Source organism: Ovis canadensis, chromosome 22, assembly GCF_042477335.2.
Source record: "Ovis canadensis isolate MfBH-ARS-UI-01 breed Bighorn chromosome 22, ARS-UI_OviCan_v2, whole genome shotgun sequence".
Lineage (NCBI taxonomy): Eukaryota > Metazoa > Chordata > Mammalia > Artiodactyla > Bovidae > Ovis > Ovis canadensis.
In genome coordinates this window covers 34233404-34260688 of record NC_091266.1, presented here as the reverse complement: position 1 = coordinate 34260688, position 27285 = coordinate 34233404, and the positions used below count along the sequence as shown (strand labels likewise).

At 52.3% G+C, this 27285-nt stretch overlaps 1 protein-coding gene across 1 annotated transcript in view; it reads right to left on the bottom strand.

Moving 5' to 3' along the window:
- The window catches only part of UBTD1 (ubiquitin domain containing 1), a 51436-nt gene that overhangs the window by 1694 nt on the left and 22457 nt on the right, over nt 1-27285 (bottom strand). The window contains exon 2 of the mRNA XM_069568247.1: nt 718-945. Coding sequence (XP_069424348.1) covers nt 718-945 — 228 coding nt within the window. The remainder of the gene's footprint in view (nt 1-717; nt 946-27285) is intronic.

The following is a 27285-nucleotide window of genomic DNA, read 5'->3' as shown; positions in this document are numbered from 1 at the left end:
ATTATAAGGCTGACTGAAATAGCATAGGCCCTGCTCTTCATGACTCATACCTAGCGGGCTTCAGTCTTCTTACTGGTACAGTGTATTGCACATAGTAATATATTTCCTGTATCTTAAGCACCTACTACATGCTGAGACTGGACTAAATGATGTTATCTGTATCTTGTTGAATCCTAACACCCATCCTATGAGGTAGGTATCCCCACTTTATAACTGGTAAGTCACTTGGGCTTTAAATTCAAGAAGCTCAAGGTCACATAGTTAGGAAAGAGACACGGTTAAAACCCAGTTTCTGACTCTACAGAGTTTCCACTGTTATTCTCTGCTTTACACAGCCCCAGGGGCTGTTATGAACTTAAATGAAATGATGCAATAGAAGCTTCTAGCTCGGTGCCCAGCATATAATACTACTCAACAGAAGGTTGGTACCTGAGGTGTGCTAGGATCCCAAAGGGCCCCAAGTAATCTTTAACTTGCTCGCATCACACTGCCTGGAGGTGTGCTGTCTCTCCCTAGGCAAGCAGGGACTGTGTCCTCATCTTCTTGGTGTCCCGCTCCTGGTCTATGCTTGTAACGGTTGCTTGAATGAACAAATGACTAGCCACACTTGCCACCCACAGCCTGCATGGAAGCGCCTGACATGGGGCTGGCCACTGGCTCTCTCCCGCCAACAGCCCCCTTGCTCTGGTGGAGATAGTCCCTGCCCTGCCCACTGACCATGGGGCAAGGTGATGCTGGCTCCATCCAGGATGGCCTGAGCCAGCTCGTGGTCGTTGGCCTCGGCCGCGTAGGCAGCAGCCTTGAGGGCATCCCAGATCTCCTTGCGGCCCTCGAAGGCTGGCGCCGTGTCCCAGAACTCATCCCTCTTGCTCCGCAGCTGGCCATCAGTCATTGGGTAGTCGCTCTTCCACTTCAGCCGCTCCTTCTTGAGGGGCTCATTGCGTCCTGGGCAGGACAGAAGGGAGAAGCTCTGCATGTGTAAAAGCCAGGACTGCGGTCCGCCCTCTCCCAGCCCAGCCTCCCCAGCCCTCACTGCTGTGGTTCCTGAGCATTTGGGTCTCTGGGCCCCTGCTGGACTCAGGGAAGAGTCTGGAAACTGCACAAACCCCACCTGGGGGTGAAAACCCCTTTTGTCAGCAAAGCAAATACTGCCTTTATTGCTGCTGGTTCAGTCTTAATTTTATTCTCTTTCTTTGATTATAAAATTGCACGTGTTCAGTATTTTAAAAATCTGAAAAAAATGTAGTTGTGTCAAAAAACAAAAAAGCAACTGTGACCATTTTCGGACCCAGCTTGTGCCAGATCACAGGCTAGGCATTTTAGACTCAAAACAACCCAACAGATGGGGAAAGTAAGACCCAGAGAGCTTGTTGTCATTGGTCTAAAGCCCCACAGGTACCAATTTAAGGCCAGGTTTTCTGAATCAGAAGGTCACTCTCTGACCACGGTCTGTACCATGCTGCCATTGGAGAAAACTTACTCAAGAATCCCACCATTTAGAAGTGACCATTTCTGGGGCTTCCCTGGTGGTTCACCGGTAAAGAACCTGCCTGCCAATGCAGGGGACATGGGTTCAGTTCCTGATCCAAGAAGATCCCACATGCTGTGAAGCAACTAAGCCAACAGGCTATAACTAATGAGCCTCTGTTCTAGAGGGTAGGAGCTGCGACTACGGAAGCCTAAGTGCCCCCAGGCTCTGCAGTGGGCAAGCTTGACCGCCACAACTAAAGAGGGCTCCCCCTGCTCACCGCAACTACAGAAAGCCCACACAGCAACGAAGACCCAGCACAGCCAGAGATAAATAAATATGATTTTTTTAAAAAAGAAGTAACCACTGCTGACACTTAGACGTGTTTCCTTTCAGCTCCCTTTCCTCACTTTTCTCAATAGAGCTGGAGTTCTAAAGAGAGTTTTAAAAACAAAAAACAATTTATGCTAAAAATAATCCTTGTTACAGAAAAGGATTTAACTATTTTTGTGCCAATACACAACCTGCTGTTTATTTCACACTTATAGTACTGTCCATGTATATTCCCATGACTAAAAATAATAAACATTTATACTGTCTTGTTACTAATATTCCACCATAAAGTTACAAAGAAGTTTTCTGAATGGTAACCAACCAACCAAAACACCCCTGCAGCACTGGAAGAAGAAAACAATTCTGTGAAATGTCACGATTCTTGTTACCCAGCCCCAAGTGACCCCCAAGACAACTCCGGACCTAGGTCAAGACTTGAGGGCAGAAGCATCTCTCAAAGGCTTTAGGAAGCTCAGTCATCTCAAAGCTGAAGGCAGAATGAGCCACACGGGTGAGGTCGAAAGCACTCGGCTCCTGTTACAACTCAGATCCTAGGAAAGATGGGGAACTAAAGCTGGGGCAGGACCCCTGGGCTGGAGCAGAAGAGGGGTTCCTCAAGGGAAGAGGATGACATTCACTGTCTACCAACTGTGTAAAAGAAAACTTGTGGAAGCACTTTACCTACATACATCATCCGGTTTCACCCTTCCAATGGCTTTAGGTGGTAGGGATTATTATTGCTATTTCACAGATAGTGGGCCAGGCAGAGAGACCGAATGACTTGGCCTGCAGTCACACAGCAAGTGACGACAGAGTGTGGGTCCCACCGCAGGTCACACTGAATCCACGCATGGCCCTCCTGTGGGCGTGCCACTCCCCGTGCAGACAGAAAACTCTAACGCCAGACGTTTAATCTGAAGTGTTCTTGGGTTAGCACAAGGAAATGCAAATCCTCTTTGTAGGCAAACAACTTCAAACCAGGCCTCAAAGAATTCCCGAGATAAAGTTCCAAGAAAAATAAATAATAAGGTCATAGTTTTTTTTTTTTTTAAACCACAACGTACAAAGAAACAAGGCAGTGTGAGCCCGAGCCAGCAAAAACAACAGGCAAGAGAATCAGACGCACAAAGCCCTCAGATACGGGACTTATCAGACACAAGGGATGAAATACCAAGTTTAAGAAATGAGAGCCGTAAAAATATGAACAGGGCGTGGGAAAAACACCCGCATAACTATCACCAGAACTATTCTGTGAGAGCAGTAGAGAAGAAACACTGGAGATTTTTCTTTACAATGGGCTGTTGATAGACAGTGTGGGGACTACAGGTTCTCCATATAGAAAAACATGAAACAGGATCCCTACCTCACACCAGCCGCAAAGATCAAAGCCCAGGTGGATCAAAGGCTTAAGTACGAACACCAGAAAGGAGGCAGAAAGAAATAGAGGATGACAGAATTGCTTATGTGTTTTGTTGTGGAGTTTTGGCCTGGAGGTGTTTCTGCCTGGATCAATCAAATCCCCCTGCTTCATGATTTCTGAGTCCTTTTCTCTTTGGTCCTTTAGCACTGGTGTCTCCCTAACAAGAGCTTTGATCCCTCCAGATTCACAGGCTTTATGCAGTGATACCCTTGGGACCTCCCGCATATGGTGCTTCTGCCCCTCCACCCAAGGACCCAGATGTCAGGACCTTTTAACTTCTTGAGCGCATTTCTATAGTTTTCCCGTCTCCTTCCTCTTTGCCAGATGTCACTTCTTCCTGGTCTCTATCTAAGTGCTCCTCCTTCTGGGTAGAGGTCAGGCCCAGCTAATGGGCCACTCCTAATCTGCTGAAGGTTGAGAAAGCTTTGTCAGCACTGTCGAAATTGAGAGCATCTGGGTCTAAGAAAGAGGTTTCTTAAAGAAGACAGAGACTAGGCTTTGTCTGGGACATCTGTTGTTCCTGCTCAGATCCTCTACCCCCTGCCACCCTTACTTACACGGTCAGGTTTTGATTTTGTTCCTGACAATTGAGGCTGTGACCTCAGCATATCTGAAGTGTAACTGCGTATGCATTCATCTCACTCTAATATAAACACAGCCCCACGGTGTCACCTTCCAAAGTTGTCACCCGAGGAGGCCCCACGTGCTGGAGGCGGCTTTGCTTGCACACCTGGCCCTCAGAGTCCCCTCCCCTCCACGCAGAGAACAGCATGCTTTCCTGTCTGTGCTGTCAGAGACACACTTCTCATCCCAGGATGGACACGACACCCGTGAGCCTCCCCAGGTATTAACTGCATCTGCATCACCCAAGACACAAAGGCTTAAAAGTTCCTCACCCTGCACGCTGGTCCTTTTAGACTGAAAATACTAGAAAGTATTAGAATAGGGGGCGGTGGTAGGAAGGGGGAGGGTTGAAAGGGCAGCAGGAGCCCAGCCTTCTCAGTCGGCACTGCACCTCTTCACCAGCAGGGGGCAGTCACAGCGCCTCTGGGCCAGGGGCTGGCTCCCTTTGCAGTGAATCAAACACAGCAACAAAGTACCCAGGAAAAGTTCTCCAGGTCCAGGGGAAGCAGGTGTGAGAGACGTGACAAAAATGTCTGGATCCCTAAACACCAATGCTTACAATGTTAGACGAGATACAGACAAAACATAAAAGAAAGCTTTTACTCTAAATATAGAAGCAAACTGATGATTAGTGTTTTAAATTTCATTTCCCTAATGTCCTATCACTAAAAATACTGGGCAATGGAAAGGTTGTGAACACTTTTATATGTGGCACAAATTGACACAAACTTCCTGGAGGGCGTTTGCTATGTTCCAAAAGAACTTAAAAGTGTGTGTCCCTTTGGCTCAGTGATCTGGTTTCTAAAGTGAAAGTGGCTCAGTCGTGTCCGACTCTTTGCGACCATGTGGGCTATACAGTCCAGGGAATTCTTTAGGCCAGAATACTGGAGTGGGTAGCCTTTCCCTTCTCTCCAGGGGATATTCCCAGCCCAGGGATTGAACCCAGGTCTCCCGCACTGCAGGAGGATTCTTTACCAGCTGAACCGCAAGGGAAGCCCAAGAATACTGGAGTGGGTAGTCTATCCCTTCTCCAGTGGATCTTCTGGGCCCAGGAATTGAACTGGGGTCTCCTGCTTTGTAGGTGTATTCTTTACCAACTGAGCTACCAAGGAAGTCCTTAGTGTCTAAGAAAATATTCAAAGAAAATAATCACAAGTGTGTGGTGGAAATTCATCTACAAAGCTGTCTAGCTCAGACTGGTTTTCTAGAAATAAACTCAGTGCACAGGAGAGAGGCCACATCATTTCTGTGCGTCCCTGGCAGCCACTCTATGATGGGGCAGAAGGAGGCTAAGCAGTGTGGGCAAAGGTCCTTGATATGGCGAGACGCAGGTCAGAGAACAGCAAGTGCTGTGCTCCAGCTTTTATTTCTAAAAATTTATGTAAAATTACATATATATATATTTAAAAGACTGGAAGGACTTATATGAAACTGTTTGGTTCTATCTGATTGGCGGTTACCAATGATTTTTTTTTTTGGCTTCTATTTTCCAAGTTTCCAACAATAAGCATTAATATTTTAATAATAAGATTAATGAAAATTGTTAACAATGAAAGCTGTTAACAAGGATAAGGGGTACATAAAGTTCTGAGGAGAAGCCACAGAAAAGTAGGAAGAGTCTGGGATGCCAAGGGGTAGGGTTTGAGAGTGGTGGAGAACTGGAGAACCCAATGGACCACGGCCTCTAGGATTTCAGTTCCTGGCAGCTCTGGGTGACTCTGTTCAGGGCCAGGCAGGCTTTGCTGGTTTCAGCAGCAGCAGCAGCATCTAGAGGCCTCTACTTGTGTCTCCACCTGTCCTAGTTAAGCTCCAGGTCAAAGACAGAGTAACAGAAATGGTCCTTATTCCTCGTGAAGTTGACAAAAGAGAGATTAAAAAACATCACAAAGTAAAAGATCAAGGTACCTGCTTGTCTGGGGAGAGACAAAATGCCCATGATAATCCTGGGTTTCTATGATTGTGGTGGGCAGGGAACTGAGAAGAGAATGTAAGTTTCTCAGTAGAGGCAAAAGCTGGGGTCTTGCAGGGTTGCCTGAAACACCACCGGTAGGACCAGAGCTGGAGGGTAAGGCTGAGGTACACACTCAAATCCGATTGATGAACCCCACACCGAACACAGCAAAACAGAAGTGGAGCTGGCATGCTCATCTACACCCTAACATCAGCAAGTTCAACGGATTGCCTCCAGAGTCGCTGCTGAGAGCAGACTCAGAAGGTAAAGAAAGAAGAAAACAGAGGGCACGATGTCTGGGTCGGGGGAGGATAATGATGGTGGACGCTGTGGTTCGGCCAGATAATGAACGGTGTCTGGTGATATATCACCCCCAGGGGAGGGTACTGAAATGAGAGTGGGAGAGAGAACATTAAAGGTCCTTTACAATTTGCATAGAGCTGGAGTGCCTCTCGGATAAGGCTGCGGCACCCCACTCCAGTACTCTTGCCTGGAAAGTCCCATGGGTGGAGGAGCCTGGTATGCTGCAGTCCATGGGGTTGCGAAGAGCCGGACACAACTTTCACTTTTCACTTTCATGCATTGGAGAGGGAAATGGCAACCCACTCCAGCGTTCTTGCCTGGAGAATCCCAGGGACGGGGGAGCCTGGTGGGCTGCCGTCTGTGGGGTCGCACAGTCGGACACGACTGAAGCGACTCAGCAGCAGCAGCAGCAGCAGGAGTCACCGCTATGAGCGTGTGTGCATGTATGTGCGTATGTGTGTGTGTGTGAGGTTCACACTGCTTAATTCAGAGTAACTACACAAGAGGGGGTTCTCAAGAACCCATGAAGGACAGTGGGGCTGCTTCCCGGCTGCTTCCCTCTGAGCCATCGTGGCCCAGGTTCTCAGCAAGGGTCTGCTGAGTTGAAAATGGAACTGACTAACGCACAGTGAATGGGGTGGGAGGGCAGTGGAGGAATCATAGCTGAGATCAGCAGAGGGCAGCTGGGGGAACTGGGAGAAAGGCCTGCTGTGAAGGAAAAGTCAGGCAGGCCCTTCACTCGTTCATCTCAGACTCCAAGAGATCCTTATTGTGGCTTCGGGGACTGGCACACCTGAGCCACTTGGGAGTGATACCAAGTCTGAGACCAGTCAAGGGAGCCAGAGATTTCCCAGGACAGTCAGTCCACCCAAGCCGGGAAACAGCCCTATTTATACCTATGGCAACCTCCGAGCTCTATTTCCACACTCGTTTACCAAGCTCCAGCTCCAGGTCCCTGCTCCAAAGCTGGGGCCAGCAGTGTTTTCTCCAGAGGCACTGATTATGTGACAAGCCTGGGCGTGCTTGGGCTGGTGGGAGAGATGAGGCTCCAGGCAGAAGGAGAAGGGACAAGGGCCTCCCCATCCCAAAGGCCTGGGCTGCAATGGCCCTCTGACCAGGACGCAGACTCAAGTCTCTCCTCCCTTCCTCTTCCACCCTGGCAGGCAGCGCAGGGCTGCAGGGGGCTGGAGAGACACGGCTGAAGTGCCGCACCTGGCCGAGGGGATAAGAGGCCCAAAAGAACAGCGGGCCCAGAGAAGGATCAGCCTGGCCAAGGAGGGTACAGGCAGGGGAAGTGCAGCCCGGGTAATCCCTTCAGGAAGCACGGTATTTATAGTCAGCCTTAACCCAGGATGACCCTCGGAGCCTGGGTAACCTTCGAAAGGAAAGTGCTGGCCCAGCTTCGCTCAGCTGGGGCCTCCCCACGTGGCCTCTTTACAGCCTGGGCCCATCTTCCCCATTCATTCCCTCAGGCCCAGCTCCAGGCTTCAGGGAGGGAATGGGATGGGGCCAGCTGCTATGTGACAGCCCAGGTTTCCTAAACTGCAGCCCTTCCTAGGACACGTCTGGTCTCAGGGGTCCTGGGCAGGATTGAAGGACTCAAGGCTCCTCTGGGAGCCCTGAACTCAGCTTTGTGATGGCACCCTGCCTGGGGAACTGCAGTTCCCTGAGATGGTCCAGTCTTCCCCCATGAGGCTGGGACCGCCTCAAGTTCATCACTGGGATCCTGGGGGCAGGCACACTAGCAGGTCTCAGCCACTGTTTGCCCAATGAGCGAGTGAATGAAGTGAAAGAGCTGTTGAGGAAAAACGGGAGGAACTGGGGAGGCAGAGGCCAGATCAGAGATGGGGGAGCAGAAGGAATCTGCTGGAAGAAATCCCAGGAAGGGAGAGGTGAAAGACAGGGGGTGGCAGGCCAGGAGGGACAAAAACAGTTCCTGAAGTGTACGGTGAGAAAACCCACTGGAGGACGGGGGCCTGGATGTCAGAAACCATGCCCAGTGAGGGCCTGGAACCTTCGTGGCAATGGGAGAGACTAAAGTGCAGCCAAGGAAAATACACTTACCCGGAGGCCCCCTGCTTGGGTGTGGACAAGGGGGCACACAGAACCGTGGAGACAGTGTGAGCTTTCACTGCGCTGGCCCGCAGCGCACACTTTTACTGGGTCGTGCTCAGGGGAGCAGGCCCTGCATCCGCTCTCCACTCTGTGCTCTCAGCCCCAGGGCCCCTGGCAGCAGGGGCAGGCAAGGCAGAAAGAACCATCCCATGTTGGGCTGGGATCAGCTCTCACCCTGACCTGAGCTGACTTCGCCCAGCTGCCCCCCATCCCATTTCCCGAGGGAAAAATGGGCCTTTCTGAGCTCTACAAACAGAACCCCCAAGTCCCTAGGGCCTACTCTGGGATTCAGGCTGCCATACAAGCAACAGCTCCTTTTCTGGGGCTGGCTGGGGAAGAATCATGTATTTCATAAGCAGAGTTAGCACATCAGGTGTTTCAGAAATGAGAGTAGTTCTGCTTGTTTCAAGCTCATATGCATTAAAAAAGAAAAAACCAAAACCTCAAAACCCAGCCTGTTCTTTTCTTAGAGTTAATATATTCCCATCCTCATCACGTGCTGATTTTTACTCCCAGGTGTCACAAAGTCCTGGCCTGAATGTGAACAGTCCCAGGATTACTGGCTCTAGGAGGAGCCTAATTACAGATGATTGTGAGTTATCAGACACTTTAGCAAAGACTCCCTCCCCAACCTGGCTACTCACGTATGCATGGGGGCTTCAGAGATGGACGGTGTGGGGGTGGGGGCAGCCTTGGTTATTGACCACCTGTGTGAGTGCAGAGACCCACCTCATCACTCTAAGCCTTAGTGCTCCCATCTGTGAAGACGACGTAACTGCCACCTCACGGGATTGCTCTAAGGATTACAAAGACCACTCTGCCTGGTACTTAGTAAAAGACAGTAACTATTGTAGCTAGTAATCAAGCCAAGTCAGTAATGCTCATTTCCTTTATGCAATGAACAGAATGAAATGTTATCATCTCTCTTTTTTTTTTTTTTCCATAAAGTTACTGCAATTTTGAAAAGTTTGAAAACCCCTGCTCTGGGAAACTCCTGGTCTCTATCTCGTCCTGTGGAGGATGCAGGCGGGTAAATGAGGTTAAGTTTGACAGGGACAATGAGAGGGTTTGATGGATGCTCGCTTCCCTGTGGGGCTGCACAGCATAGGGTCAGCACTTTTCCTGGAGCAGGAGAGTGAGGGTGGCGGCCAATAAATAAAACAGGAACTCCCCAGAGGTTGCTGGAAAGGTCTCCAGTGTCTGGCCAGCTCCCCTTGCTACCTCAGGACTCTAGAGAGGAGAGACAGGTCACCTCTGCCACTGCTTTCCACAGCCCCGCAGTCAGGGAGGGAGGGTCCCTGCAGCGAGGATCCACACCAGCACCAGGTTGGCAGCTGGGTGCCTAGAGGGCTGACTTCTGACACCCAAGACTTGGTCACCCTGGATGTCAACTGCCACCGGTGCTTCACTCACACCTGCACCACTCCATCAGGCCGGGTCCCCCTGAGCCTGGCAGAATCCTGAAGCCAGCAGTGACCTTAAAGTCATTTACCCAAGACTCTTCATTCTACAGGTGAGGATGAGGCTCTGGGGGGTCATGTGACCTGTTCCAGACCCCCCCACAGCCTTTGCCTGTGTGCATGTCAGGGTGGGGGGGTTCGAGGGGTAGGTAAACTGTTTCTAGCAAACCACTCCACTGCCAGCAAAAGCTGAATTATAACCACAACGTGAAAACATCGAGAGTGTGATCCAAAGACAATGAATACTCTGATAGGAAAAGCAGCGAGCAGAACACACTTCAGGAACAAGAGTGGAGGAGCTAAGAGGCGGTCTGACCTTTCCTGTCCTCACCAGGAAAGAAAGGCCTCTAAGAGCTGGGCCCTCCCAGGACACCAGGGCCTGACCAGGCATCCACATCTCCTCCGGGCTTGACAGAAACACAGACTTGGGCACTACCCCAAGACTCTAAGTCCGCGTGGTGGGTTTGGGGCTCAGTGATGCAGACTAGGGGCAATTCAGACTCTGTGGGCACTTCCGGACACACTCACTGCCAGGAGGAAACCTATTCCAGTGTTGAATGGATCAAGTGGTGAGAAAGCTAAGTGTTACAGTCACCCTTCACTGAGCGCCGACTAAGGAACAGGCAGGAGGACAGAGAGACACAGAGAGTGGAGGTCAAGATTCTGGACCAGAGAGACAGGTTTAAACGTCAGCCCTGACATAAATCAGTGGCGTGACCTTGAGTAAATGCCTTAAACTTTCTAGCCTCCCCTTTTGGAAGGCCGGGAGTTAATTACAGCCCACTTCTTAGGGAGGTTGGGAGGGCTGAAAATATACACATATACATTTATTAGCTAATAGGCTCAAGAAGATTATATATAATAAATCAACTGACCTAAGCCCCCACACCCAGGGTGCAGTCTTCCTAGGACCATAGCTCTGGCTCCCTCCACCTAAGACTAAGACACACCAGCTCCACATTGGCTAGAGGAGGCATTACTACTGCCACTGAAGCTGGTTTTGCCATTATGATTACTAAGCCACCAGCTCTACTCTAGAATGACACAGAGTAAGTCACCACCCCGTCACAGGGTGACAGCTGCTATTCTCCAGACTCGAGAGCCCTCCTCCCTCTGCTGTTACTCCAGATTCTTTATCTTTCCGTCCACCCTCCGCTCAGCTAACCAGTTCACCTAACAGCCCATGGAGGTGGTGCCCAGCGCCAGGTGCCCCCGGGGTGCTGGCTTCCTCTGCCGAGCACCGGTTCCCTCCGCCTCCACGGCAAACACAACAGCAAGTCTGCCCAGCACTGCTGGGGCTGCAGCTAGAAGAGACCCCACGACCCTTCCCCTGGCTGTGGCTCTGTATTCTCCCGGGTCTGGTGTTCATTTACAGTCCACACCGGTCCTTCTTTCAGGCCTGTCTTAAGCGGGTGAACTTGGAGTCAGAAGGCCTGGGTCTGTTTTCACACTGGCCTGTGCTAGCCCTTCACTCTCTGCGCACACCTGCCCGATTCTGTGCACCTCAGAGATGCTGAGATGCCCTGGGCAGCTTCGGTGAGAAGTGCCTGGGTCAAGTGTGACGTGCACATAGATGCTGGGCACCCCTGAGATCTGGAAACCCACCTTTTCCCGGCTCACCCACTTTCTCACACGGCGAAGCTCAGGGCCCACAACATTCTGCTTGTGGAGCAACAGAGGACTTCTCATCTGAGCACGTTCGTTCTCCTCCAGAGCCTGGCTCAGGCCTTGTAGGCAACTAGCTGGGCCTGACTCATTGTTTCCCCTTCCTCCTCTACTGCCTGTGAATCACAGACCGGGTCAGGCCAGCATCCTCCCTGGTTTCCTTCCCATGCTCTGCCTGCTCCTGACCTCCATCCAACAGGACAGAGCTTCCCTCCGGGCCCGCACGCACCTCACCCCTGGCCCTGTGGGGTGTGAGCATCCCACACCGGCCCTGAGTCACAGGCTGCCTTCCTTGTGTGCATGTCCCCTGCACGCTGTTCTGTCCCCTTGCAACTTGGCCGTCAGCTCCTGGAGGGCAGACTCTCGAGAGGCAACAACACAGCACGTCAAGTCCCAAACCTGGCTGCCTGGGCCTCAGGATTCTGGTTTAGTTGCCTGGGGTAGGGCCCAAGCATCAGAGGGGCTTAAAGGCTCTCCAGGCGCTTCTCATATGTGACCAGGGCTGAGAAGCACCGATTTGGAACTAGGCCGACAGCCTGGCTGGCTGCTTTGACTGTTTAATGAGGCCTCTGAGAGGGCTGGCAGGGGGGCGCTCGGGGGAACCCCAGGCCTGCCTGAGCTGACCATCTGGACTGTCCTTTGAAGGCTCACAGCCAGAACTGGCCATAAGGCAAGGAGCAGAGGGCTCAGGGGACCCTGTGCCTTGGGAAACCCAGCTTCACAAGCCTCTCTTTGCAGAAAGGAGTGGGTAAGCCAAAATGAGAGGCCCAGAGTGGGGCTCTGGAGTCAGATAGCCCTGGACTAGCTGCCTCACTCTCCTTACCAACAAGGAGGGCCCTTCCTCTCCACTCTGCTCAGCCCGAGGCCTGCTCTCTCATGTCTGTGACCAGCACCCAGATACCCGCTTCTGTAGGGACTCAGGCTGAGCCACAGACTTTTGGATAGAAAACGTGTAGCTCCAAGGCACTGGCGGACAGTGGGAGAGCAGAGGGAGGGAGGTCCTGTTTCCTAACAAACCCCCCACCCTCTCCCCAGCTGCTCTGGGCAAGAAGGAGGGAAAAACCTGACTCATCAATGCTGTGTGACTCACAGGCCGACAAAACTCACTCGCCAGATGGGCAGGGACAAGAGCTTGCTGCTCCCACCACAACTGGGGGCCGTGGGCAGGTAAAGCCCTCTGCCCCTGCCCACCACCAGCTGCCAGGCCTGAGTGGCTGGCCTGGTAAGAGCACCTCGCTCGGCGTGGCCCCGACAGCCGCACCCTCCCGTGGCTGGTTGGGTACTAGCAAGGGGCAGGGCTGGGAAGGGGAGAGAGCTCAGAAGGTCTGGAATATAGAGAGGTGGCTTGTGTGAGCCCAGGTAGTTGAGCCTCTGGACCAGTTTCCACAGCCATGGAATGGGAGCCGTGATGTCCACCTGAAAGAGCTAGTGTAAGGATTAGGCAGGCACTGTGTGCAATCTAGTGTGGTATGAGGAGCTAAAAAATGGCATGTTATTATTAGTCATGTGAAGTACTTCATTTAGGGTTATAAAGAGATTTTTTTTAATAAAAAGTTTTTTAAAAACATCATTTTAATTAATCCTTACAATAACCTTGCCTGGCAAGCATTATTACTCCCATCTTACAAATGAGAACACTGAGGTTCAAGGACTCTGGAACAGTGGTAGGAATCCAGTGAGTGGCTTTAGAGCTCTTCACTTTCAGCCCAGTGCCTGTCCCAGACCCTGTCCTGTTCTGCATGCATGCCACGTCCCCAGGGCTGTGAGAAGGCGGCCCTGGCTGGGGCTGGGAGGGGGAAGGGGAGGTGACCCCCTCTTTCCTCTGACACGCATAGCTGACAGGCACAGAAGCCGCTCTGCCTTGAGCCCAGGAGGGAAGGCCCAGCTGGTGGACACTGACCAGCCCTGTGTGCCGTGCGGCATCGCTGCCAGCCCTGCCCTGCCTCCCACTCCGCCTGGCTTGACTCTAATGCATGTGGTGCCTCCGGAAATTCAGTCATTGATGACCGTGTGTGTGTTGGCCTCCATGCCAGGCTGAGAACTCTTCAAGGCAGCACCTGGTCTCGTTAGTGTTGGCATCTGAATGCCCAGCCCGGAGCCGGCTAAGCAGCTCAGTAGGGTTGCCAAAAGCCTCAGACTCCAGGTCTGAGATGGAACCCTGGCTCTGCCACTTACTTGCTTGACTTGGGTATGTTATTCACCCTTTAAGAACCTCAGTTTCCTCATCTGGAAAATGGGGATAATAACAGCTACCCTTACAGCATTACTGTGAGAGCTATGGTAAATACCAGGAGGTTAATAATCATGGCTTACATGTACTAACTTCTTATCATATGTCAGACACTGTTCTAAGCCTTTACATGTACTAAGTCACCTAATCCAAAGGTCACACAACTAGGTGGTGGGTCAACTCTGAAACTCCCGGAAGGTTCAACCTTCTCCTGAGTGTTGAGGGCTTGGGAGGTTGTGAAAGTTCATCATGGGAGCTACTCCAGCAGATGCTCAGAAAGCATTTCTGAGCCAAATCAATGAACGAACCTCCTTGGGTCTAATTTCGCTTTCATCCACAAACATTTATTACTGAGTCCTATTCTGTGTACAGCCAAGCTGAGTTATTTGAAGTTCCTGTGAAACATACAGTAAAAAAAAGAAAAACAATGTTTTTTTAAAAAAGCAAGGCCTCATCACCCTTCTCAGGAGAGGGTAATGGGATCCAGATTGTCAGAGTCAGAGGCAGGGGCCCAACCCGGGAAGTTCCCCCAGCCCCTCCCCTTCCTCAGAGAAGGTTCCAGTTGGAAGGCCCCAGCCCTTCAGGAGGAGAGAAGACGGAAATGGCTGAAGGTGCTGATGGTGGTGGCCTCCAGGGTGCCGCAGCGGGTGGCTGTGTGGAAGGGCCTCTGGGCACCCAGGCACCTCCTGTTTGTTTGTTTTGGCAACGCCTGAGGAGGCAGTGGGTCGGGGGCAGGGAGCTCCCAGGGGCTGAGGGCCTCCAGGGGTGGGCCTGGCGCCTGTGTGGAGCGCAGGAGAGGCAGGGCCCGTCCTCCCACACAGCACAGCCCGCCCTTGGCCAGGCCGCAAGGGCAGGCCCCCAAGTTAAACAAGGAGAGGGCGCCTCGACCAGCGCCAGGGAAGCTCTTCTCTAAGCGGCAAAACCCTCATTTCAGAGAAAACAGTGAATGATTTTCAGAGAAGCTCACTTACTATGGGAGGCAGGTAAAGTGGAGCTGATGGGGATGCGCCGGGGAGAACACGGACACAACATCGCATGCCCACCCCTCCCGACAGCCCCCAGGAATCCCAGGCTCCAGCTCCTACCCTCACCGCCCAAGGGGCCTCTTGGGGACAGACCCTCTTCACCTGCAGAGCAGCTACTGACTCGGCTCTGAAGGCTGCACACCTTGGCCCCAAGACCACCTGGCTGGTTCAGCCACTGCGGCCTGGGGCAGGTCATCTCCCTGCAGGCTCCTATCTGGAAAATGAGGCAGCTGGACTTCTGGCTCTAAGACTCAACCCAATCCACTTGTGGACAGACCTGTGCGGGGCTCACAAGGGGCACAGAGACAGCTTAAAGCAAGAGCCAGGCCCTCCAAAAACTCATGGCTCCCACCCAACACTGCAAAGCAAACCACACGTGCAATCGTGCACGCATGCACACAAGAGCTACAAGAGTCGGTGCACAAAATGCTGCACGACTGGCAGGAGAGACAGACTCTCAAACACCCGCGGGACCCCCGCTGAAGTGGAAATGGCTCAGGCTCGCACACGGCTACCTGCCAGCGCCAGGCAGTGTGCAGCCCCGGGGAGCAGGACGCGAGCTTCTGCCGCCTCCTGGTCAGGGCTGAATCACACTAATGATGTGCACTGATCCTTCCTCGTCTGGGGACATGTTACGCTCATATTCCTTATTTTGAAAACACTTGAAGGCATAATTTAGGAAACTCTTGTAGTACTTCTACTCTACAGCACATTTAAAAAATATAAACAAATACATGATAAATAACTGATCCACGCAAATTTCGTTCAAAGAAATCCTGACTCCCACGTAAGACAAACTGCTCCGTACTAGGGCAGAGAGAGGTGTGTGGACAGTGTATACCAGAGCCCACACCCTGACAACCAGACTCTGTTTATGCATCTGTCCAAGGGGTGGGCAGAAGCCGTGTTAGAACATTTTCACACGCCAGCCGCTTCCATCTCTGACCCTGTGACAAGGACTCTGGAAATAAGCAGGCCCCAGCGGGCTAGGAGGTCAGGATGGGCGCAGGTCTCACCCTCATCCTTGCATTTCAGACTTTCCATCTCTTCTCCCTGAATATACAGACCCCCTTTGAGCTCCACTGCTGCCAGGGAAAGAGGCAGCTTCCAAGCTCTGGGCCTCAGTTTCCCCCTGGGGTTATGGCAGTGGTAGTGGTGCAGGTGGTGGTGGTTGTGAACTGTCCCTGAAGGAAGATCCAGATACAAGAGAACCGGCCACACGGACAGCCTCCAGGCTGTCTGGAGCTTGTCAGCCCCTGCTCTTGCGTGCTTTCTCTCCGGCCCCTGACGCGACGAGCCTGGCCTGGAGCAGCCCGGCTGGCCCACACCCAAGTTCACAGGACCCTGCCACCCCACCCCCAAAGTAACCCAATTCTTCCCGGTCAAGTGACAGCTGGAGGTGGGGCTAGGGAGCCCTAAAGCGGGAGAGGGCAACGGTTACTGGCTCCCAGGCCGCTGAGGCCCAGACAAACGGTCGTGGCCTAGATTCACTTCGACACGATTCTGCACACCCACCGTGTCAAGATCCTACCCAACACTGAGGGGCCTGAGATTGTGAGGATGACATTTTCATGACCTTGAGGTTTAAACAGCGCCTCCTAGGAGAGGCTGTCCCTGCTGCCCTAACCAGGGTGGGCTTCCTCCAACGCCCTCCCCCGTCCCAGTCTGCCCTCTCCTAAGTGGTGCGATCCCAGCTCTCTGGTGGTGAGTGTACTTCTCTGTCTGTCTGTCTCCCATCAGAACACCAGCCACCCATAGGCAGGGCCCTGGTCTCTCCTTCACAGTGGCACCTGGCACCTCACACAGTACAGGTCCTCGGAATTCGCTGAATGAATGAATGAGTGAGCAAGTGAAGGACTGACTACGCCACCAGACAAGCCAGGAGTAACACCGATCCAGAAGGCGGCGGGGAAGCGCAGGAGAGAATGAGCACATCCGAGAGGCTCCAGGGAGGAGATGCAGCGCTGTGAACTTGGCCCTGAAGTGGGTGACGGAGGAGGCGTTCCAGGGGGAAGGGACGGAAGCAACAAAGGCCTGGAGTCATGCCGGAATAGTGAGTGCTGGGCAGCAAGACAGGCTGAAGTCTGATGAGTCCACCCACGCCCTGATGGGTGCCCTCTCCCGGGCCCACGGTCCTCCCACTCAACACTGCTCTTCACTCTTTGTTGACAAGGTCAGGACTGAAATATCTGAACACCAGCTGCAGTGTGGTAAGCAGGGGTCATTTCTAAAACAAACTCTCGCTGTCGTCTCCGGCTTTCTTTTCTAGTGCCCACCCCTGGCTAACTGGTTCCGGTTCTACACGGCCATGCCACCACCGGGGGACTGTGGAGCAACTCCTAACCTTGTCATGACAGAGACCTCTTATTACCCTCTCCAACAAGCCTCCAAAGAATTTCTCTCCAACTACATTTAGACTATATTTTTTCTAATGGAAATGCTAAGACAGCTGTCAATTACAGCTTCTGATCTGTATGTGTAAATGAGTGGCTGATGGAGCTGATAGCATTCCAGCCCAGAAAAGATGCTTTGCTCAATTCTAGAAGGTTGTGATGCTTTTGTGACTCAGTTATTTGAGGTCGAGAACTGGCCAGGAACAGAAGAGGTGAGAGGCAGGGTAAGAAAGAGGAAGAATGGGCAGAAAAACCCACAGGCCCCACCGTTAGATCCAGATGGGACTTCACTGCTCACACAGTTCTAGTCAAGGGAAGAGGAGCCTGGGGCACACACTGGGAGGGGAGGCTAGTAGGAAATTCTAGCCAAGCAAAGGCTTTCAACACAGAGTTTTAGGTCTTGGGCTGTGCTGTGCTTAGCCGCTCAGTCGTGTTTGAGACCCTGTGGACCATAGCCTGCCAGGCTTCTCTGTCCATGGGGATTCTCCAGGCAAGAACACCAGAGTGGGTTGTCATGTCCTCCTCCAGAGGATCTTCCCAACCCAGGGATCGAACCCAGGTCTCCTGCATTGCAGGTGGATTCTTTATTGACAGAGCCACCAGGGAAGCCCTGACTTCTATGCAAAGTGGTGCAAATTGGTGGGGGGGAGGGGGGCGGGGGGGAGGGGGGCGGGGGGGGCGGGGCGGGAATCAAGGAAGACTGTGAGCTTGACACCATTTTTCCAGGTAAAGGTCTAGAGCTGGAATAACTGCTAGGGGTAGGTGGTGGTCCTCAGAGGCTGTGTGCTTCCCAAGAAATAGGCACCTTCAAATAAGCCCAAGTTTATAAGGATAGTACTAGCATGGGCAGGCAAAAAATATCTGGGGGATACACACCAATTTTTCCACCAGTGGGATGTGGTGATGGGCCTTTAACTTTCTAGAATATATATTTGTATATGCATTGACTTTCTTTAAAAAAAAAACAAAAACAAAAACAAGGTTCTTGTTGTGTGTCTATGTGTTTTAAGCTTTTAAGTGTGGTTTGGTAGAAGCCTTATGGGGAAAGGCAGTAAAAGATCCTTGTCATGACAAAGCAGAAACAGTTCAGTCAAGAGTTAGGGTGTCTTCTGCCCCAAGGCACCTCTAAGGAAAGATTCTTTCTCGCTGTCCTGTATGGATAAAGCTCTTGTTTACACCACTTCATAGGAGTTGCACTACAAACAAACTATAAGGGCAGGGCTGGGCCTTACCCGTCTCAAGAGCTCCAGGGCCCAACCCAGTGCCTGGCACACAACAGGAGCTCAATAAAGGCTGAGAGAAGGTGGGACAGAGCTGAGGTCTTCTGGGAGGAGATGAGGGTAAGACTGCGAGAGGGGACAGCAGAGAGGATCTGCCCAAAGGCAGAAAACACCCGACTTCCCAGTGGAGCCGCCCTCAGGCCTTGGTCTTAGGTGAAGGTCGCCAGCTGGGTGACCAGGAGGGCTGTAGTCGGCCCTGCCTGCAGGGTTTCCCAGAGGAGAAGGCTGCAGGGCCTGACCTATCTCTGGCAGCTGGGCCATGGCCCACAGCACCTGCCCTGCCTGAGACCAGCCTGACGAGGACTGCAGATCTGTGTCAAGCAAGAGCTGACCCAGACTTGAGGGGACAGGTCAGACCTCCTTCCGTCAGGTATGCTCCACTATCCCTAGGCTGGCCAGGAATAGCCTCCTCGTCCCTTTCCCCACCTCCATCCACCCCCACCCACCACCCCGCAGGGGCAGAGGAGAAAGCCAGGCTCCCAGGGGAGCTATAACCCAGAAGAAAGCAGGGCCGTGGGAAGGCTCCCTGGCATACAGGATGCAGCTGGCAGCTGGGTGCTAGGAGACCACCTGTTTTGCCCCAAGCCTCCCCCCTGCCGTGGATCATGCCGACAAGCTGTGGCAGTGGGGAGAGGAGGCAGCAAACCCGGGGCAGCGGGAGGTATCTGTTTTCAGCACAGTCACTAAAGGGACAGGGAGAAAGCCCTGTGGGCTGGGCTCTCGGGTGCTGGAACAGGCATCCTCTCAGTTTCAACTCAGCTGGGGTCAAGAACTGCTGAGGCCGGCAGCCCTGTGCGGGGGATGCTATTTGCTTGCGGGTGAGCATCCTGTCGCCGTGGTGACCCAGGGAAGCACCAGGCAGGAGGCCAGCCACAAGGCCAGGAGCAGAGCCCTCCCTGCTGCAGCCTGGCCTTGACCTTTCCAACTAGAAAAGCAGGTTGGAAGCACTTCTCCACCTGCCCTGGACCTGATCATGGCCTGTGTGGAGTGTAAAGATGCGTGAGACTTCATCCTTCCCTCAGGAGGACACAAGACATGCCCAGAAACAAGAGCACAAAGTCAGAGAGTGATCAGGGCCATGAGAGGCATGGGTGGGACCACCAGGGCTTTAAAGGAAAGAAAGAGCTCACCCTGATGGAGGACATACAGGGAAAAAGACGCAAAAAGGCTCTGGGAGGAAGACAGCATCAGATAACAAACAAGCAAAGACCACCCCTCACCACTACCCCCACCCCCGTGGACAACCCCAGCAGCCAGGTTAGCTCCAGAGTCAAGAGATTACAAACCAAGAGCTTCTTGGGTCAGGGTATTCCCTCCAGTTGGCTGCTTTCCTCGACCCAGTCGGTCCCCGGCTACCTGCTCCCCAACTGTCTCACCTTCCTAGCCTTCAGAGTCCCACCTGGCTGCCCTTCCCTGCCTCACACTTATCAGTGGCTCCCAACCCAGCCCCCAGTATCACAATGCCCCTACTGGCCTTGGTCCCCAGGGCTATGGCCTCACCTCTGGCCCAGCCCAGCTCAGCTTTTCTGTCCTGGACCTACTTGGAAACTACCTTGTGGTGGCCAATTCTTACCCCAAATCCCACCACATTCCTCAACCTGGAGACCTGGAATGACAAGGCAGCCTGCTCCAGACCTAGGGAGTGTGTCTACAGCAGTTTCCAAGGTCCTTGGAGTGGGTGCTCAGAAAGGGTTAAAGCGTCAGGTTCTAGACCCAGAGTCAGAATTGGTCCCAGGAGCCCAGGGAATGTTGCAGCCCAGGACGGACCTCAGGACCTGCCATGGTGAGCACAACCAGCACTCCTGTCTACCTGCCCTTCTTCTCATTCCTCATGTCGTCTGAAAGATGGCATACGCAGACGTTCCCTGGGTGGGGTGGGGGCGGGGTCCAGTGGTTAAAAATCCCGCTTCCCATGCAGGGGACACAGGCTCAATCCCTGGCTGGGGAACTGGGGCCTCACAGAGCGCAGGGCAACTAAGCCTGTACACTGCCACCACACACGCCACAACCAGAGAGGCTGCTGCACGAGACCCCTCACCGGAAGCAACCAAATCGATGAGTAAAATGTAAACATTTGAAAAAGGAAACGGCTCTAAATAAAAGTGACATATGCTACATAGAGAGACAGTACACAATAAAACATAAAAAGAAAAAAACTTGAAGTCACCCAGATCCTGACACCCAGCGATGACTGGCAATAACACATTGCGGAACTGTCTCTCTGCTCCTCTCAGTGCACACACGTATCGCAGTGACACACAGCATGTACAACCCAAACTCACACCATTAGTACATCCTTGGTCCTGTTGTTATTTTAAGCTACAAAGCCAGTGATTTGCAGCCCCTGTTGCTCACCAGATTTACTTGTGGAAGCTCTATAAAAAGGCAGATGCCCAGGGGTCCACCCCGTGAGATCAACTCAGGAAACAAAGGAAATCCAGAATTAATGAGACACTTCCCCCAAATCCCATCGTTTTTGTCTCACATAGAATCATTCAATAAAGATTTATGGGGTATTTGCTACACGTTTAGCACTGTACAGAATGTATTTCTTCACGACCAAAAACTTACATCATTCTCCATCCATTCATTCATTCATTCATTCACTCATTTAAGAAAATGTATTGAGCTTCTCCTATGCACCAGACCCCATGCTGGGGAGCAGAGGCATAAAGTCGATGAGACAAGCTCTCAAGGTCAGAGCTGGTAAGGGAGACAGAAACGTAAGGAGAGAGTAGAAACCAACGTAAACACAAATGCAAGGACTGTGATCACACAGGATCATGGGAACACAGGAGATGGGGTCTCTCTCAGTCAATGAAAGGTCCCGAAGTCGGGTCCAAGTCCAGGTATGAGTCAGCAGGGTTTGCGGAAGTGAGCCAGGCAGAGGAAGCAAGGGGAGCAAGGGCCTGGAGGTGAGCAGGGTTTGGGGAAGCACAAGCAGTGCTGCCAGAGGGTGACATGCAAGGCACAGCAGAGGTGAGGACAAGCTATGGAAGGTCTAAGGCCAGTGCAGACATTATCATCAAGAGCTAGAAGAACCCAGAAGAGATGCTGGAGAAGGAGGACATGCATCTTGGAATCCATGCATAGGGTGGGTTTGAGGGGAAGAAGGCCGCTGCATTAGCTCATGAGAGAAAACAAATGCCTGGGCTCCAGCTGTATGGAGGGTCTGTTCTGTGACAGGCAGAGTCTTGGTGACATGGAGATGAAGGGGGGATTTCAGAGGTACTTGAGTCACACGTACAGATAATTCCTTATTTTTCACATTGGCACGAGTCTTCATACATAAAGCTTTGCACATACTTTGGCTTCCTTTTCTATGATAAAAAGTCCTTGTGGAATTTCTAGGTTAAAGGTAGGGATATCTCTAAGGTACGTGGTTACCCTTTGCCAAACTGCTTTCCAGAAAGACTGCATCAATTTTCACTTCCACCAGTGAAGTGCGCAAGAGTGCTTATTAGACCCTCTTTGGCCTTCAAAATAGAAAAGCAGAGGTCAGCTCACATCCATTCTGCTGCTAGGAATGAAGACTTGCCAGAGACTGGGTTTCTGCTTGGCTCTGAACAAAAATGACTGTGCACAGGGCAAGGTTTCTGGGCTGCACCAATGGGGCACAGGCTGAAGGGTATATTGCCATGGAGCTGGGGCAGGACCAGGGACGGGGCACTCTCTCCTTGGTCCAACCCTTCTTCCCGCTGCCAGGAACCTTCTCTCCAGTGGCTGTGTCATTCCCCTGCTCAAAAGCTTTCCTTTGCTTCTCACCACCTCCCAAATAAAAGACAAACTCTTCAGCATGGAAATCAAGGTTTCTCAGGAATGCAATCAACACACATTTCTGTTCATTCATTTATTCATTCAACAAACATCTGAGTACCTGCTATTTGCCAGGGACTAGCCAAAACAAAATCCTTGCTCTTGTGGGGCTTACACTTTAGTGGGAGAGACACAATGCACAGGTCAGTATAGATGTGCCAGGCATTTATATGCGTTATGCTCAAAATAAAGCAGAAGAATAAAGCCAGGAGAAGAGCCACAACTGTATAAAGGGTGGCCAGGGAGGGCAGGTGCAAGGAACAGGTGCAGAGGCCAACATGGAGTGAGGAGTGAGCCGTCTTCTCACCATGCTCATACCACCACCCCCAGGCCGGTGACCCTGCCGGGTTTCCAAGTCTGCATGCCTTCTCTCTTGGACTTCACTCTTGAAGACCCCCTCCTCCTCCCCTCCCTTTCCTTCAGCTGAAACTGAACCCTCCTGTGCCTGGCTCCAACATCACCCCTTCTGAGAAGTCCTCTTCATTCCCCAAGCCAGCCCTGATCCCAGCACTTCACTTCCATCTAGTCCACAATACTGCGAGCATATGGAGGCCATGCATAGTCCTTTAACTTTGCATCTGCAGCGCCTTGCACACAAGAACAAGAGAACCTCTGTCTTGGCACTTACAGACTGGCCTCCACACTTGCCCTCTCCAGAGGACACCAAGTTGCTAAAAGGCAGGAACTGCCTTACTCAGCTTCTGGTTCATCGAGTTTGTGCAGCACAGAGTCTGGTGCACAGATGTTTGCCAAGGAGGGAGGCATGTGTGCAAGTTATCAGAGAGATCTGGCGCATTACAGACAGGGAAAGTTCTTATTAGCACATGCAAATGAAAATACTCTCCATTGTCTGTGGTGAGGCTGGCAGCTGTCTACCCAAATCCATTCTGCCTTCCTTCTTGGCAAGGGGCAGTCCAGCTGGACTACATTTCCCAGCCTCCCTTGCAGTCAGGGCGGCCACGGGATGTGAGCTGTAGGGAAGAGAGCTCTAGGACCTGGGTCTAAGGGCAGCAGGTCTGTCTCCTCCACCTCCTCTTTTCCCTTGCCCTGATTGGAATCCAAGCTTCAACCATGTGGACAATGATGTCCTGTGATAAAGCAACACCTCTAAAGGAACTGGATCCCAGAATGGCAGAAGCAGCAGAGGCGCCCTCTCACGTGGCCTGTTCACATCAGGGAGAATCGGGGCCACTATAAGAGACAGAAGGATAAACTTCACTCTTCAAGCCTTTGTACCATTAGGCCACTTTCATACAGCAGGGGAGTGCTACATGAATAAATACGCTTGCCTCCACAGAGTGAGCCGAGCACCGGTGGGACCTAAGTCTTCATCATCGTCTACACCTTTCTCAGTTCCTGCTGGGAAAGGGTGAGTCCTGACCCTCAGCCCAGCCCCTAAGATCAAAGAGCGTCAGGGGAGGAGGTGAGCTGAAAAGGGCGTACAAGTCAAAGCAAATGCTCCGTGAGGAATCCGTAAGGAGGCACAAACAGGGGTGACGAACACTGGGTGAAAGCAGAGAAATGCAGCCTCAAAGGCAATGGAGGCGACAAGAAAAACACATCTGATGGTCTGAAGCCCCAGCTCTCCCTGGAGAAAGCGCTAAGGGATGCAAACCATACGCACACCAACATTTATTCCAGCCCCTTGCTGGTCTCCTCACACTCGGCCTGCGGGCTGTCATGGGGCAGAAGGTGGGGAGGACGAGAGAAATGGGGAAGAAAGCGGCATAACCTCCCCAATACCACCTCCCACAGTGGTACCAGGAAGCTGTCTCTGTCAGCCTGGGGAGCCTGCCGAGATCAAAGGTCCTGCCAGAATGCAGGGTCTCTCTTACCCCCAGCACCACCGTGCCTCAGTCCACTTCTGGATGGGGCGAACCTGGTGCCCACCAAGTCACACCCACACAGAAGGCCCAAGGACAGAGGACAGCCACCGCCTTCCTCCAGCCCACAGGAGCCTCAGACGTCTGCCCAATCGTCGCAGGTCTACCCAGCTCAGCAGGTCTGTCTGACAGCCCAAGCCCAGCTTCTCCACCCACCACGACGGTTGCTCATGCCAGGTGCTGGGCTCAGTGCTGGTGGGGGACAGTTTAGACGGAGGCCCCGAGGACAGGGAGCGCAGACCAGGCGAAGGAAGGAGCTTGGGCTCTGGAGTCAGCAGAAGGGGATTCACACTCTGACCCCACTCATGAATTGGCTGTGTGACCCTCAGCAAGCTTGAGTTCTCAAATCTGCAAAACAGAGATAAAGATGCCACTTCACAGGCCCGCTGGAAAGAGAAGCTCGCTCTGCTCCTGATATGTGAAGATACTCCACAAATGACTAATTTCCTTCTATTCCTCTTTGAGTCCTCTTGCTGACCTGCCACAACACATCAGATTCCAACCACTTGCCCTGTCCTTCAGAATGATGGCACTGTCGTGAAATGTCCCTGTGGAATAAGATGTCACCTGCAGGGCAACTAAATGCTCCAGGTAGCCTGGCAGCAGGCATCCAGACTCTCTGGTAGAGGCTCAACGTTAAAGCTCCCAGGTCCAGGAGTTGCTCTCAAGTGGCAGGTATGGCTGCCGAGCCCTCAAGGGGAAAAAGTTATAAAGAAATATGATGTGTCAAGGACACTATATCTTAAGCTCAGGAATCTCCAGGTGGACAGAAAAGAAGACACTAAAGAGCTGGAAAGCAGAACAGCTCAAGGCTGCCTTACAAGAAGAGAAAAAGGAGAAAAGCAGGAAGAAAAAGGAGGCAGGGAGGTGAAAGACCTCTAAAGGAGAAACAGGAGGGAGTTACCAGGGTAGCCCTAGCCTCTCACACAGCGGCTCTCCTCTGAAACACTCAGCCATCACACCTGGCCCCCCTCCAGATCCCTCCTCCCACTGCTATATCCTGTTCCTGGTACCACGTGGCTCCGACCTGTCCACCCCCACACTCACCCCACCAGCCAGGTGCACTCGAAAGAAGCTCAAAGCTTTGTCCTTGCTGTTTGGAAAGGGCTTTCTTGCCCATAAAACACGCCAGAGATCAGGGAGGAGGCAGACTGTGGCTGAGCGGCAAAGGACAAGACTGAGCATCTCAGGGATTGTGTCTCTTGCCTGGTCACACGTGTGGAATGATCTGGGCAAGGCCCATGCCTTATCTTTGATCCTCACCATGTTATAAGACAGGTCACCAATGCTTACCCCGGACTCCCATCCCAGGAGCAGTAACAGGAAAACTTCACCAAAGGGAAGCAGACTTGCTCGTGCAGAACCAGTGGGTGGGAGACACAAAGGAGGCCCACCCAGGATCACCCAAGCTCACCGAGCACAGATGTTTCCCACCCCCAACAAGGCCACGGTGAGGGGCAACGAGGTAGCACACAGGGACACACTCTGCAGAGGGCCGCGCCCATGTGAAGGACTTCCCCGCTTTAGAGTCCCAAAGTTAGCCCTGTTGAAGGGAAGCCTGGCCGACTGCCTGGCAGGGTGCTGAGTGAAGCAACTCCCCGCTGGAGGGGTAGCTAGATAATATCACCTTTAGTGCTTTCCCAACTGTAATTTCTGGCCGTAATCTAAAATCTGGCTCTGCAGTTGAAAAGGCAATCTCATGCCTGCCTTGAAATTCCAATTGGGTGGCCCCTGCTCCTGCAGCCTCCTGGAGTTTACAAAAGGGCTCCCAGAGATATCGACTCACTCGATGACGTGTGGCAGGGGCTTGAGAGCCATTCCACACCCTCCTGCATCCTAGGGTTAGCCACATGGCCACCACAAGTCAGTGAGGCAAAGCTAGAGTCAAAAGACAATCCGTGCACCCATGTGAACATCTGTAGCCCCAAGGAGCCCAGAACACGTGTGCCCGACCAATCTGCCCTGCCCTGCAGCCTAAACAAGTGCCAGGGTCCGGAGACCTGGCCAGGTGGTTGTGTGGCCCATTCCAAAGGGGTCAGGTACACACTACTGCCCAGCTCTTGTTGGAAGAAACCAAAACTCAGCCCTGTAACTGGGGCTTCAGGGAGAAGAGAGACCAGAACACAGAGTCCAGACTGGGACTCAAGAAGTCTGGGTACTGCTGCTCATGTTGGCTGCAGGTGGCCCTCACTGCTCAGCTCAGAAAAAGCCCCTACCAGGCTAGGGCAGGAGAGATTCAGCTTTTGTGGAACCAGATCCCAGTGGAGCTGGAGATCCTAGGAGGTCTTCTGCAGTAGAAGCTCGGCTCTCAGAAGGCTGCTGCTGCTAAGTCGCTTCAGTTGTGTCCAACTCTGTGGGACCCCATAGACGGCAGCCCACCAGGTTCCACCGTCCCTGAGCCCAGTCTAATTTCAGGCTGTTTTCCTTTAGGAAGAGAAATCACCTTATGGGGAACAGAAAACTACCTTCCTGAACTCCTACCCACAAGTGCCGGCTCCAGTTTCTGAAACCACATGACAGAATGTCTAGGCAGCACTGTGTGGTGGTTAAAATCTCTCAGCAACCATGCAGAGTCAGAGACCCACCCCAAATCCCAGAGAGATGATCTTGGGTGGGTCATTTAATCTAAGCCCCAGGTCCCTCCCTTATCAAATACAGATACTAATATTCTTCTCTTTGGATTACTGTGAAGATTAAATAAGGTTCTGCTAAGTCACTTCAGTCATGTCCGACTCTGTGCAACCCCAGAGGGCAGCCCACCAGGCTCCCCCATCCCTGGGATTCTCCAGGCAAGAACACTGGAGTGGGTTGCCATTTCCTTCTCCAATGCATGAAAGTGAAAAGTGAAAGTGAAGTCGCTCAGTCGTGCCCGACCCTCAGCGACCCAATGGACTGCAGCTTCCAGGCTCCTCCGTCCATGGGATTTTCCAGGCAAGAGTACTGGAGTGGGGTGCCATTGCCTTCTCCGTAAATAAGGTTATATACGTATATATATATGAAGCCCCTAGCACAGTAGCCAGTACATTGGAAGGGCTCAGCAAAAAGTAATAATATCAGTTGACAACAGTTCTTAGAGGATTTAAAGACCACCTTCCTGTTCTCCTTATGCCTTTGTGTTTTCTTGCTAAGCACTCCCAGTTCCCCAAGGCATGATTTCAAGTTCCTCAAATACTCCTTAGTTGTTCTGTCACTAGGCAGCTGGCACAATGGCAGGCCTTGGGCAAAGAGACAGAAAACCTGGGTTTGAATTTGGAGAGTCTTCCTGGAGAGACACTGAATCTCCAAATGAATCTCTAAGCCAGACCGAGAACCTACGTGA